This window comes from Populus euphratica, unplaced genomic scaffold (genome assembly GCF_000495115.2).
Source record: "Populus euphratica unplaced genomic scaffold, PopEup_1.0 scaffold127.1, whole genome shotgun sequence".
NCBI lineage: Eukaryota > Viridiplantae > Streptophyta > Magnoliopsida > Malpighiales > Salicaceae > Populus > Populus euphratica.
Window position 1 is genome coordinate 1 of NW_011500017.1, and position 15,297 is coordinate 15,297.

Here is a 15,297-nt window from a genome sequence, read left to right on the forward strand (position 1 = left end):
TTACAAAAGAAAGAAAGATTATGATTGATTGGTTTCTCTGATGCTGATTGGGGAGGAGATGTTGACCTATCCAAATCAACTTCAAGATGTGCTTTCTTGCTTAATGATAGTGCAATATTATGGAGGAGGAAGAAACAATCTTGCATAGCTTTATCTACCATGGAAGCTGAGTATGTAGCTTGTTCCGCAGTAACACAAAATGTTGTTTGGTTAAAAAATTTCCTGTATCATTTGAAAATTGTCAAATCAACATCAAACCTAGTGATAATTTACTATGATAACACTGCTGCAATAGTTATGGCTAAAGATCCAAAATACCATGGAAAAACCAAACACATCAAGATGAGATATCACTATATTAGAGAAGTAATTATTGAACAAGATGTGATCCTAAAACACATTTCTACAAATTCTATGGTTGCAGATCCACTCACAAAACCAATAGCAAGGGATGCATTTGTTAGACATGTGAGATCTCCTAGCTTATGTAGAATGTAATTAGTTTTAAGGATCATATGAAAGTTTACAGTGATTGAGTAATGAATAAATGCCTTTAGAATATCATTTTATTCATTATTTATTTCATGAATATATTATGAGTATCATATAGTACAATTTGCTATAGTATGTCGATAGACTTAAATTGGCTCACTCACTTGAACAATCACCTCTAGCATTTGTAAGGTGAGTAGAGATGAGACTATTTAAGTTTTAATGCTCAATAAGCGACTTGGGCGCATTGGGAGCAATTTTAACTCAAAATGATTATTAAAAAGTCACATTGACTAGGACCAAGATGAGATTCTTAAATAATAGAATCGGCATGAATAAATTCTCGCCATTCATGTGTCTATTATGATTGAAGCCAAGTATTATTCATTTGCCACTAATAAAAAATAAGCAAATAAGAATTTCTAATTTGAAGTCAATGTTTTTAGCAACGAGACTAAGACTTGTATAATGTATTTCCTCTAACAAGGAGAGCAACAACATACACTCTTTGTCTTAAGAAAAGAAAAGAGTAAGCTCCACTATAGCATGTATTTCATACTACATGTGCTAGCGACCATTACAGGAATAAAAAAATGGATCCCTACTTCTTTATTATGTGAGTCCTGAAGATCATATCTAAGATCTCAAAATCTTACCTTTTGTGACTTTTGACTATATCATAAGATGATGTATTAATGATCGCTACTTTAGGAGTATATCCTATAGTCATGGAATGATTCGACTTAAAGGAATACTCTTAGAAAAGTGAGTTAATTCATATTTGATTGATATGAGAGCGAAATAAAAAGTAATTTTAGTTCTACACCTGTTACTTGTATTCACTGGCCGGAATCATATCACTTGAATAAATTTGATATGATTCAGAATACTTGTAATTATAAGGATGGATTGAGTATGAAAATTCTTGAGGGATTGAATTATATTCAGTCATATGTAACTAAAAATGCTTAGGGTATATTAGTACACTTTAAGGAATAATTAATTATGAGGTTGATGTCTCCTATATGGCCTGTATTAGGTTTATATATTGGAGCTCCTTTCAATGTGTGCTTCAGGTCGCACGGTCCGTTCATCAAGTAAGAAATTCTTGTACAAGTTTGAAGTATAATGTATTAGAGAGATTCAGTCCTTCATGGGTGAGTGAGAGATATTGGTTATTGGGTTAGACCTGTTCCGCCCATAATGGATGGGCCTGGTCCAAGTTATTAAAGGTGTTACTAAAAAAAGTAACCGCCTCCTCTAATCATATATAAAGGGACATAACCTATATGAAAGGATAAGCTTTTTATTATTGAAAGAACATAGTTCTCTCTTTCTCTTCCCCTAACTTGATTCTCTGCATTCATTTGACAAGATTTACAAAGACGTTCATATTGTGAAACATCACTTTGATTCTAGTAATTGAAGTGACACTGAAGTAATTGATCCAAGAATAAGAAAGTGAATTCTCACAAGTAAGTTTTCCTTTCCAATCTACACATACTAAGGTTATTTTTGTTTTCTAAAAAATAATTTTTGAAAAATGATTTTTTAATTTTTTTTATGTTTATTTGTCATTATAAAAGTTAGTCAACATAAAATACTTTTCAGTCAAAGAAAAATTTGGCTTGGTTTTTAGAAAAATATGTTTTTGAAAAATTTAGGCGGAAAACACTTTCTGGTAGTTGTAAAAAATTTAGGAATATCATATTATTTGCTGATTATATCAAATTTGGTCCTCGAACTTTTGATTGCTATATATATATATATATATATATATATTTTATTTTGAATATTTATTATTCAATTTTATCTCTTAAAATTTAATTTTTATATCAACTTTGATCCTCATTTTTATAATTGTTATTTGCTTTTCCCTTATTATTTCTTATTGAATTTTTTTTATATCAAATATGATCTTCATTCTTTTAATTGTTACTTATTTTATTTGAAATAATTTATGAAATGTTAATATTATTATTTTAATTTTTTCATCTTTTATTTTTTTATTTTTTAGATTTAATCTCTATTATTTTGATTATAATTTATTTTATTTTATATAATTTATGAAATTATATTTTTTTCAATTTCATTCTCATTTAATTTTTTAATTTATAAAATTTGTTCTTCATTGTTTGATAAACTTGATAAAAATAAAATATTAATAAATTATTTTTCAACTTATTTTTCATGATATAACCAAACAGTAAAAAATATTTTTCAACTTATTTTTCATTACACTTTCAAACATCAGAAAATAATTCACTTTCATGTAATTCACTTAAAAAAAAAACTACTTTCCAGCAAACAAACGGGCCCTAAAACATATATTTTATTTAAAACAATGAAACATATATATTGAAATTGTTGTTAAACTGACTTTCAATTTTTAGTTTTCAATATAATAACTAGCTACTTCATGGGTAGAATGAAAATTTTCAATGTATATATATATAAAGATGTCAAAGAAAAAAAAGCCAAAAACTCGAGTTATTGATTCAATTAATAATTTAGTGGCTGAACAGCCCTACGTGCTTTACTCAAATGACGTGGGGGTTGTCCACATTCAAATACGTTAACAACCTTTTTTTAAAAAATATATTTTATAAACATAATTTACAACAATGCCTCTGAGTTTTCTTGAAATTTACAATAAAACCAGTGTGAAATGAAAAAAAAAAACCTTATAAGAATTATGTTGGTTTTGTTTTCAAAGACATCAAAATGATTATACTAATTTCAAAATTTAAAATACAAAAGACAAACCTAAAATATTGTTTACACTTGATTTTTTTTTAGTTAAGATGATTCTTTATTGTTTATTTATCACTTTATGCTTGAGATTGTTTACTTATTTTTCTATATGATGATGACATGGTCCTTACTCACAATAATCCTTTTATGATTCATACTTTTATTACTCAGCTTTCCAAATATTTTTTCATGAAAAAATTAGGTGATTTTCATTATTTTCTTCGTGTTGAGTTTCAAACTATTAAGAAGGGTCTATTTTTTAATCAAACGAAGTATGCTCTTGATCTCTTGCTGCGAGCTTCTATGACTGATGTCAAACCTATTTTTACACCCTTTGTAGTAGGTTAGCATCTATCAGTCGAAGGTAAGTTGTTCTCTGACCTTACTTTGTTTCACTAACTAGCTAGTGCTCTTCAATACTTGACCATCAACAAGTCAGATTTATCCTATTTGGTTAATTTTTTATTTGTCAATTTATGCACGCTCTAATTAAGAATCATTTTCGCGCTCTTAAACATATTTTATGCCATGTTAAAGACATCGTTTATCATGGACTATAACTTCATAAATAGTTTACTCATGATCTTATTGTATATTTTAATGATCTTATTGTATATTTTAATGTGAATTAGGCTAGTGGTCCTGATACACATCGTTCTACTACCAGTTATGCTATCTTCTTTTACGCCAATTTAATTTCTTAGTCCTTTAAGAAACAAAACAACTTCTCTTATTAAGTGTAGAAGCCTAATATCACTCCTTGGTTAATGCTATCACTCGTTGGTTATTGCCACTACTGATATTGCATGGCATGTTCAACTACTTCGGACCTTCGTTACACTTTCAGCCTCACTTAGAATTCTTTGTGACAATCAAAGTGTAATTTTTATAGGAATCAATCCAGCTACTCTAGCTACTCGTCCTCGATCCAAACATATTGCAATTAACTATCACTTCCTTGATCCAAATATATTACAATTAACTATCACTTTATACATGAGCTTCTTCACAATTGCAACTCGTTGATATGCTAACCAAAAGCATCACCAAGCCTTGTTATCCCTTCTACTACGCTCACCTTGTTAAGGGGTGACAAGGGAGAATCAAATGATTACATTTAATATGATATATATTATTCTCACATCTCCTCAAGTGAAAGCTCTTTTAGGCTCGAAACTTGCACAAACCTATATTACCTTGTGTTTAATTTTTATTAAATAAATGGTGATGGTGATATTCGAACTCGTAACCGCTTGGTCATTAAGACTCTAATACCATATCAAAGAACCATTTCAACCCAATAACTTAAACTGTTAGATGATATTCTAGGATATGATTTATATTATTTTCTAACATTTATAGCTATAGAATATTACTTGATTATTTATATTCTAATCTTTCCTATTATATAGGATCACATAACCATCATTATTGTATATAATGGATAGACTTCTCCTTAACATTGCAAGGAGACTTTCAGCCATTACCCCCATTTGTCAAACTCTTTTACATAAATATTCAAAACAAAAGGTAATCAAATGGATTCACCCTCATTGTCTAATATCCATCAAGTCATCGTAGTCATCCATTAAAGGGTCACAACCAAATTTACCACCCCTGAACTCTACTCTCGTATCTTTTGGATTCCAACCCAACGTGCATAGTCCACCCACCTGCAATAGAATACTCACAATCCTTTACCATATGAGGAAACCACGAAATGGACAGGAGAGAGTTTATAATATCTTACATCAATGACCCCAGGAATGTGTTGCCAGTTCGAACGACAAAGCAGATTGCACTCAATATAACCTTTTGCTGGTGTAGCATAGGCTCCAAAAGTCGCTGTTCAATAACTCCAGCAAGGATCTGATACCTGTTAAACAAAGAATGCGATTGTTGTTAACGTTTCATGATGGCGGGCTGGCAACTCCATTCAGAAAAGAGACTGCTTTACACACAGACATTTGGTGCCCAGTTACTGACAAGTTGACAGAGATTGATATCTAAAACATTCGTGGTTATAGGAAAGATACTGGATTAAGTCTTGCTCTCCTATTCTAGTCATAAGATTCAAAATTGTATTTGGAGCACCCTCATCTAAATTAAGTTGATGAAGCCCAGTTACCTTAGAGCATGCGCGCACAACCTTTTCTTTTCATTGTGTGTGGGCTTAAAGTTATACTATACAAGCAACAGCAAACTTACATTTCATAGCTGCATATCTTTTCTTTTGTCCAAATTAAGATTCTTGAAGTTTAAAGATGTTGATTCGTATCATTATTAGCAGGTTAAGGCATTGTAAGAGAATTAGAACATAAAGGCCAAGGATTACCTTAGGTTGCTGGAAACTGCCATATACACACCATAGGCAACACTGGTTGACAATATAGGCATGTCCTCTGCTTCTCCAGCAAAAGATTTATCAAAAGCCTTTCGTGCATTAATCAACGCATTTGTTATACCTACACCAACCTGTAAAGAGGCTGCTATCAGTCCAATGCAACCAGAACAAAATTGATGCTCCAATCTCACAACAATAACTTGATATGCAAATCATACATAAATCTACTGATAATTATCAAAACAAATTTATCAAGGAAACTAATTCATAAAAACCTATTTTGAGCATTGTTTGATACGTTCTACAGAATTCGACTGAATTTTTTTTGGGGGGTGGGGGAATTTATGGAAATTCTTGCACTTAACCAGATCATTTGAGTTCAATTAATTTCTCAAAAAAACTAGAATGCAGTTCAGTTGCCATCAGTCAAGAAAAATGGAGATTCTGGAAGAACAACACACTTGTACAAACATATATTCAGATCAAGATTATGAAGAGAAGAAAATATAGGGTGTCTTCACAACAAATGAGAAGAGCATAGCCAAGGCCAACTAGTTTGTCCTACAGGTGTGTCAGTAGAGAAATTAGAATAAGATTCTCCCACCACAAAGCAAGATCCTTCTTTCGGAAGGACAAAGCAATAGGTTTCCCCCATGCAGAGGAAAGTAAAAATGTCGTCAACGCATGCAATACATGAATATATTCATAGATAAATGCACGTGTGCTTAGAAGTAAAACCCCCATTAGCAAGAAAATCCCAAGGAATTCATATTGCTTGAGAGTTTCTCAATTCAATCAAGCAAATAATTATGAACTGCACTAGCAAAGCTCTATGCATTCAAAAAAGTGCTAAACCAACATGTATCACACACATAGACCATAATATTCTTTGCTTGAGTTGATCTCTTTTTAATTAACTGATCTGTTGTCTCAATCGATGATTTCCGTTCAAGACGCATTTTGTAGATACATATGCTCATGAGCTTATCGAGTGCTACTGCTACCTTGACATCAGAATATACCAACACTGGTTCTATCATCTGGGTAGTTCTCATGAGTACAATCTTTAATCTTAGAGGAATTGCAATAATTAACCCAATGAAATTGCATCAAATCAAATCTGAAACTGTTTGCAGGGACACTCGTCTCAAAGTTCATTACGATGTTCCTGTCACCAATCTCAAACTTTGAACATTTTGCCTATCTAATTATGAATTTGAATGTGTAATGATGCTGGCAATGCAGGATCTCCATCATCTTCGGTACTCAAAGAGTCAAACTATAAAGACATGAAATGGGAAAATGAACACAGCACGAACATATCTTCAGCATGGCACAAATAAAAAGAAATGATCACTTAAAAATAGCAGGGAAAAGAAAAGGAGTGGCTATTTCTTCCGCTGGAATTTTAAGCAAAGAAAGTTTGACAAATAAAGGAAGATTTCTTCCTGCCTCCTGGTCGACGATAAGACACAACGCTCTCCAATAGCACTAAAAAAATATCCAACTTCCATTCACCACAACTACAATGTCTAGGAACCATATCAAATTCAGACTCTGTAAGGTGATAACTTACTAGAGATGCACTGGTACCGACTGCAAATAGCTTGGCTCCATTACGCTGCAAAACAAATTAACATGATAGAAAATTTGAAATTTCCATAAAAAAGACTTGGTTTGTCTAGATGATCTGGTACATACCAGTATAGCGCCTATTCTCTGTAAAAATGAATAAGATGTTCCAGCCAAAGCCACCTGCAAGCAGGATTTTGCAAGTTCACAATTGGTGAACAAGCTTTAACAGTACCAACAACAACTTGCAGACTAAAATAATTATTAACCTGGAATGCATTATCAGGACAACTGTAGAAGAACTTAGAAACTGGACCAGCACTGAGTGCAAGAGGTGGTCGAAGAGAAACAGTAGGAGCAGGAAGCCAAACGAGCATAAAATCTGCTATTATGGCCATTACCTAAAACAGGAACCATATTGAGTAAAGATATAATAAATTGTAACAGAAGAACAGGAATAGATTGTGCATGTCTTCACTGTAGAATAAAGAAGTGCAACTTTTCTTAGTCCACTTGAAGAAATAAAGCCTATCCAAGCATGGCTGGCTCTGTCTACATGCAAAAAGGCCGAGCCAGGCTAAAGGATTTCAACCATGATTAGCTCAATTCCGACATAACATTAAATATGTCCTCTATGCACTCAGTATTAAGTTGACCAAAAAATTAAATCGTTTGGAAGCAGCTCCACGAAAATTAGGATCACTGGCACTTCTTTTCATATGAGACCCTAGAGTTCAAGATTCGTGGACAGTTTTCCACTTAATTTTAAATGGGATAGTGTTAGTCCCTCGGTACAAGCTCAAAAGGGTAGCCAGCACTCATTTTGAACTTCCACTGATAAAAGTTTTATGGTACATGAGAAAATTACAGACAGCCATACCACATCGGCAAAAACAAAATCCAGCTCCTTGGTGAACTTTTCTCTGCGCCGTTCCAGCTCTGCAGCGGTCTGAAGAGCAAGAAAAATTGCGAAAGATTATCTAACGATGCTTTACAGATAGAGCTCCAATGCCAATTTGGAACGTGAACAGCCTTGGTTAAAAATTAAAAAAAAAAAATCCCCACAAATCCAGGAGGCATGTTTATAGAGCCAATGAGCACAACTGTTTGATAATCTTAATATTTTGCGGTAAGAATGTCACGTAAATTAAATGTTCTGAGAATCGTGACAAATCATCAGATGATCAGATATTCCTAAGAAGAAAAAAAGGTCAGCCCCACTCTAGTTGACTTGCTAGTTACACATGCAACAACCAATCTAATTGATCTCACCAGCCATTGAAATTTCAACCAGCCCCTCACAAGCAACTTCCATTCTTTCTTGCCAATAGTACAGTATTAAAGAAAATGAATAAACACAGTTCTAGTAGTTGATAATGAACTCTGACATATTTAGATGTACAAACCTTGGTAAAGATCCCAACACCACACTCGATGGCTACTTTAGTCAAGAACAAATCATCAGCAAGCAACCTTTCTTTAAACCCTCCAAATTGAAGCAACCACCTAAACACTGCTGATTTCTCCAGTTCAAAGTACCTTCTAACAATCGACCCTGGCACCCTCCCTGCCTCAATTGCCGCAGCCAAGTCCTTTGGCAAGCTCTCCAACGACCTCCCCACCTAATAATGATCACCAACTGCAAATCATCAAACTCAAAACAACAAACCAAATCATATCACAAATACATCGATCTATATATTTGTTGCGCATACTGGACCAAAAGCAAACACAAATAAAACACAAACAACAGATTTACGTGGTTTCCCAAAATCGGGTACGTCCACGGAGGCAGCAGATTGTATATTATTGGAGGAATGATACAAACACTCAACTCAACCCAGTACAATCCCACTTAACCGGGTGTTTCACTCTTACACTCGGTGTTTCTCTCAAATCTGTATTTTTTCACTCTCACAGTTGCACTCACCACACTTTCACTACACTTATTACATTGCTCTCTCTTTATCTCTATTTATAGGAGAGCCTTGGCAACTTGGTTGAGGGTGGTTGAGGGTGGTTGATGGTGGTTGAATGGTGGTTGGAAGTGGTTGATGGTGGTTGTTAAAGGAGAGGGTGGTTGATGGTGGTTGAGAAAAAATGTTGACAATTTGCTACAAATCTCCACCTTGGCAAGATTTTTCCATCCAATCTTTGTGATCAATCAATGCTGCCTCTAATGCGCCATATGGCGCTGCACCCTGAAGGTGCTCAACACCGAGAGATGTTGACCAAGTCCAAACAATGTTGGAACTTGATCCCTGAGACACATTTTGTGAGCATGTCAGCTGGATTATCTGCGGTACCAATCTTCTGTAGCAGAATATCTCCTTCATCCACAATTTCTCGAACAAAATGAAATCGAACATCGATGTGCTTGGTGCGGGAATGATGAACCTGATTCTTTGCAAGACAAATAGCACTTTGACTATCACAATGGACATTCACGTGCTCTTGAACAATTCCCAAATCTTCAATCAACCCATGTAACCATATAGCTTCCTTGAAAGCTTCTGTTACTGCCATGTACTCTGCCTCAGTTGTTGACAAAGCTACTGTTGATTGTAAAGTTGACCTCCAACTTACAGGCCCTTTAGCAAGTGTAAACACATAGCCTGTTGTGGAACGACGCTTGTCTAAGTCACCAGCATAGTCCGAATCCACATAACCAACTAAATTTTGTTTGAGTTTATCATCCCTCTCAAACTTCAAACCAATATCAGTTGTGCCATAAATGTACCGTAGAATCCACTTAACTGCCTGCCAATGACCCTTTCCCGGATCATGCATATACCTACTCACCATACTGACTGCATGTGAAATATCTGGTCTCGTACAAACCATTGCATACATTAATGCACCAACTGCATTTGCATACGGAATTTGAACCATATACTTGCGCTCTTCCTCTGTGCGTGGAGACATTGAAGCACTTAGCTTAAAATGAGGAGCTAGAGGTGTACTTACAGGCTTGGTCTTACCATCTACCCCAAATCTCTTTAGAATTTTCTTCAAGTATTGGGTCTGTGTCAAACAGATTGTGCCTTTTCTTCTGTCTCTCTGAATCTCCATGCCAAGAATCTTCTTAGCTTCTCCAAGATCCTTCATTTCAAACTCAGTTCTCAGTTGAGCTTTCAGTCTGTCAATCTCCACTTTGCTCTTTGATGCAATCAACATATCATCCACATATAAGAGCAAATAGATGAAAGAACCATCAAGAAGTTTGCGAAAATATACACAATGATCAAACTGACTCCGTGTGTATCCATGTTCTATCATGAACTTGTCAAATCGCTTATACCACTGGCGAGGAGATTGTTTCAATCCATACAGTGACTTATTCAGTTTACAAGCCCAATTCTCTTTCCCAGTGACTTTGAAACCATCTGGCTGAGACATGTAAATTTCCTCTTCCAAATCTCCATGTAGGAAGGCAGTTTTCACATCAAGTTGGGCTAACTCCAAATCAAACTGTGCAACCAAGGCTAGCAGAATACGAATTGATGAATGCTTAACAACTGGGGAGAATACCTCATTATAATCTATCCCCTCCTTCTGAGCATAGCCTTTTGCTACCAATCTTGCTTTGAAACGGATGTTGTCTTTTCCTGGATTACCTTCCTTCTTAGCATATACCCACTTGCAACCAATTGTCTTCTTTTCCTTAGGGAGTTGTACCAAATCCCAAGTCTGATTCTTGTGGAGAGATTTCATCTCTTCATCCATTGCCTCTTTCCATTTTGCACTTTCTACACTCTGTACTGCTTCTTTGTAGGTGCAGGGGATTCCGTCATCAATCACCGGAAGTGCATAAGCCACCATGTTACAATACCGAGCAGGTTTCTTGATAACTCTTTTCGGTTTACTCGTTGCAATGGATTCTTGTTGTGTGGTTGCTGAAGTTGTTGCATCCTCTTCATCTGAACTTTCATCTGAATCTCCTTCAGTAGAGATTTTCTGAACAGTCTTTATAGGAATGACTGAAGTCTCCAACTCCACCTGTTGTGCATCACCAGACTGTTTTTCCTTCTCCTGTGATTTCTCTTGTTGTAACATGCCAGACTCATCAAAAGTGACATCTCTACTCAAAATCACTTTCTTTGATTCAGAACACCAGAGTCTGTAACCTTTTACTCCTCCACTAAAGCCCAAAAATATAGCTTTCTTGGCTCTAGGATCTAGCTTGGACTCAGTAACATGATAATATGCTGAGCAACCAAATATACGCATAGAGTCATAATCATTTGCAGGAGAGCCTGACCATACCTCTAAAGGGGTTCTTCCATTTAATGCTGCTGAAGGTAACCGGTTAACAATATGACGAGCATAGCTTAATGCCTCGCCCCAGAACACTTTGCTTAGTCCTGAATGTGATAGCATACATCGGACTTTCTCTACCAATGTGCGATTCATGCGTTCTGCTACTCCATTTTGTTGTGGTGTTTTACGCACAGTAAAATGTCGTTTGATCCCTTCATCCTGGCAAACTTTAAAGAAAGGATCTGAAGTGTACTCACCACCATTATCTGACCGAAGAGTCTTAACTCTCCTTCCCGTTTGAGTCTCCACCATTTTCTTCCATTTCAGAAAGATATCAAGGACCTCATCCTTGTGTTTCATCATGTACACCCATACTCGTCTTGAGAAATCATCAATAAAAGTAACAAACCAACGATTACCTCCAAGAGATTCATTCTTTGAAGGTCCCCATACGTCTGTGTGAACATAATCAAGAATCCCTTTTGTATTGTGTACCGCAGTGCCAAACTTGACTCTTGTCTGTTTTCCAAGAACACAATGCTCACAGAACCCATGCTTCCCAGTCTTGGCGCCTTTTAATAGACCTTGCTTGACCAATCCTTGCAAAGCCTTTTCACCAGCATGCCCTAAACGCATGTGCCAAAGTCTGGAATTATCTGCTTCATCATCTTCTATGCTTTTGGAAACAGCTGCTGTACCGGTAACAGTAGATCCATCCAGGAAATATAAGTTTCCTTTCCTCGTGCCTCTTAAGACAACTAATGCACCACGGATTGCTCTCAGGACTCCACCATGCATGATAATCTTATAACCATTGGATTCTAGGACTCCAAGTGAGAAGAGATTTTTCTTCAGGTCAGGTACATACCGTACCTCTGTCAGTGTCTTGACTACCCCATTATGCATCTTCAGATGGATAGTCCCAATCCCTTTGATCTCACAAACATCATCATTACCCATCAACACAACTCCTCCATCGAACTCCTCGAGTCTCGAGAATAAGTGCTTGTTAGGGCACATGTGATAGGAACATGCAGAATCAAGAATCCATTCACCAGAATGGTTTTCTGGTGATGAGACCATGAATGCAGAGTCTCGTTCATCCTCATCTCGTGCAACGTTCACAGTTGGTTCATCTTTTTCCTTATTGCCCTTGATCGGACAATCTTTCTTCCAGTGTCCCTTTTTATGACAAAAGGCACACTCATCTTTTGCAAGATATCGTCTGTTTGATGATTCTCCTCTGGATTTTGAGCGAGATCTCCCTCGCCCTCGAAATCTTCTAGGGTTTGTTCTGCCTCTAACTGTCAATGCTTCTGACGTTGACTCTTTGTGAACAATCTGATCCTTCTTCCGGTACTCATTGTTCACCAAAGCATTGGACACATCAATGAATTTAATCTTTTCTTTACCATACAGTAAAGTGGTGACGAGATGTTCATATGTGTCAGGCAGTGAATTCAATAACAGCAGAGCTTTATCTTCATCATCAATTTCCACATCTAAATTCTTCAAATCAGCTATCATTTTATTGAAATCATTCAGATGCTCATTCATAGAAGTACCTTTCTTGTGCTGAAAGCGGAAGATTCTTTTCTTCAAGTAGAGACGATTCTCTATACTCTTCTTCATAAACTTGTCCTCCAGTGCTTGCCATAATTCCTTTGCAGAGTTTTGTTCTGAAAAGGCGTACTTCTGATCCTTTACAAGACAAAGTCGGATGGAACTGCAAGCTAACCGATTTATCCTTTCCCAGCTTTTATCATCCAAATCCTCCGGTTTATCTTCTAGAGTGAAATCCAAATTCATTTGGACAAGCATATCCATGACTTCACATTTCCACATGCCAAAATTACCCTTCCCATCAAACTTCTCCACCTCAAATTTGGTACTCGATACCGGGATATATTGTGGAGGTATACTAGCATTTCCCACTAATTTTTCTTCTGGAATATCAGCCATTAGGACGTCTTTGGATTACAAATAGGCTCCCGAAATTGTTAAAACATGCACTTTTATGCTCAAAAGAGCCAAAACAGTAACTTCGGTGTGCTGTTTCACAAAACGGACACCACGGTTGCGTCCGGAATGGTTGAAAATGCTAGGAACCAACTTGACTCGGCCTAAAACCGGTCAAAACATCACTGAGTTGGCCAAAAAATCAATCTGACCGAGTTAACTCAGGGAAGGAATATTCTGTCTCTGATGAAGAATATTCTGTCACGGAATATTCTCTTACTGTCAACGGAATATTCTTATTCTGTCAAGAGAATATTCTGTCACTGTTAGATGATGTGTCTGATGACATGGCAATGTGGACCCTCTGTTGATGACGTGGATGTTGACTCAGCGCCACGTGGCGGATGACGTGGCTGTCTTCTCAGGTGAGATTTCCGGCACTGTCTGGTTTTTCCGGCAGATTTCCGGCGAAACTTCGGCGAGCTCTACAGGGCTTGTTTCAACTCCGATTTTGATGATCTTTATATCGCCGGACTCGTATCGACGAGAGGAATCTCCACAGGTGGTCAAAATCAAGATCTGAGAACTTTGAAAATTCTGCAACTTTGAACAGAGAGCTGAAAAAGGTGTTTTTTTCAGTGTTCAAGCTTCCCTAATGCTCTGATACCAATTGTTGCGCATACTGGACCAAAAGCAAACACAAATAAAACACAAACAACAGATTTACGTGGTTCCCCAAAATCGGGTACGTCCACGGAGGCAGCAGATTGTATATTATTGGAGGAATGATACAAACACTCAACTCAACCCAGTACAATCCCACTTAACCGGGTGTTTCACTCTTACACTCGGTGTTTCTCTCAAATCTGTATTTTTTCACTCTCACAGTTGCACTCACCACACTTTCACTACACTTATTACATTGCTCTCTCTTTATCTCTATTTATAGGAGAGCCTTGGCAACTTGGTTGAGGGTGGTTGAGGGTGGTTGATGGTGGTTGAATGGTGGTTGGAAGTGGTTGATGGTGGTTGTTAAAGGAGAGGGTGGTTGATGGTGGTTGAGAAAAAATGTTGACAATTTGCTACAAATCTCCACCTTGGCAAGATTTTTCCATCCAATCTTATTTGTATTGTAAATGTGTACGTACCTCTGCCATTGCAAGCATGGCCTCATTCTTGTTGCGGGATCCAGCATCACCACCATCATCATTCCCACCACCTCCACCACCAGAAATCCCACCACCACCTACGCCATCGTCTCCTCCACCAGAGGAGAGAGCGATGGTTGTTCGAAATCTTTTAAAACGAGAAGTAGTTGTGGTGGTCCAGGAAAGAGGAGCAGCAGACGGTTTATAAGTTGGGATGGGAACACAGAGAGAGATTGTGGCAAAGTTGTTGCTGTGATATTGATGGTGGTAGTTCGGTGACTGAAGAGAAAAGGCGCGTGTAGAGAAGGTGGCAAGCGCCATTTGAAGAGAGTTTGTGTTATTTTAGGACAGTGGAGGTAAGAAGGATCAGACTGTTAGAGTTTGGTGGTTGAGAAAGTGTTTTAGGTCCGGGCTGGCGCGATGACTCCACAAATGAAAACAAAACCATTCAATATTCATGCAGTCTTCCATGTCACTGTATGACACGCTCCTCCACAATTATGTATTTTTATTATTTTTAAATTGATATTTTTTAAGAAAACAATAGCACACTAAGTTAAAAGACTGGAATATAATAATATTTGAAAAACATTAGAAAAATAACATATTTTTATATTATTGCATTTTAAAAATACAATATATTTAAATATTATTATTCTGGAACATGACATATCCTGTAACTTATGTGTCTCGGGATCAAAAAATACATAACACAAAACAATTTCTTTTTTCACCGAACCAATATACTTGACCCTTAACTTTTTTAAA

General features: G+C 36.4%; 1 protein-coding gene across 1 annotated transcript; it reads right to left on the bottom strand.

Annotated features, from left to right (window-relative positions):
* Window positions 1-4,618: 4,618 nt before the first annotated feature.
* LOC105141723 (uncharacterized) lies at window positions 4,619-14,978 on the bottom strand. The gene is made up of 9 exons (XM_011049051.1): window positions 14,530-14,978; window positions 8,569-8,784; window positions 8,043-8,111; window positions 7,432-7,563; window positions 7,292-7,345; window positions 7,167-7,211; window positions 5,582-5,721; window positions 4,997-5,122; window positions 4,619-4,919 (listed from the first exon to the last, which is right to left on the bottom strand). Exons 1-9 carry the CDS (start codon window positions 14,848-14,850, stop codon window positions 4,871-4,873), a joined length of 1,152 nt encoding a protein of 383 aa, XP_011047353.1. The 5' UTR covers window positions 14,851-14,978; the 3' UTR covers window positions 4,619-4,870.
* Window positions 14,979-15,297: the final 319 nt, after the last annotated feature.

Coding starts and splice junctions, on each gene's coding strand:
- LOC105141723 (XM_011049051.1), bottom strand. CDS start 14,850: ATGGCGCTTGCCACCTTCTCTACACGCGCCTTTTCTCTTCAGTCACCG. Junction 7,564..8,042: donor ATTTTGTTTTTGCCGATGTG/GTATGGCTGTCT, acceptor TTCCTGTTTTAG/GTAATGGCCATAATAGCAGA. Junction 4,920..4,996: donor ACATTCCTGGGGTCATTGAT/GTAAGATATTAT, acceptor ATTCTATTGCAG/GTGGGTGGACTATGCACGTT.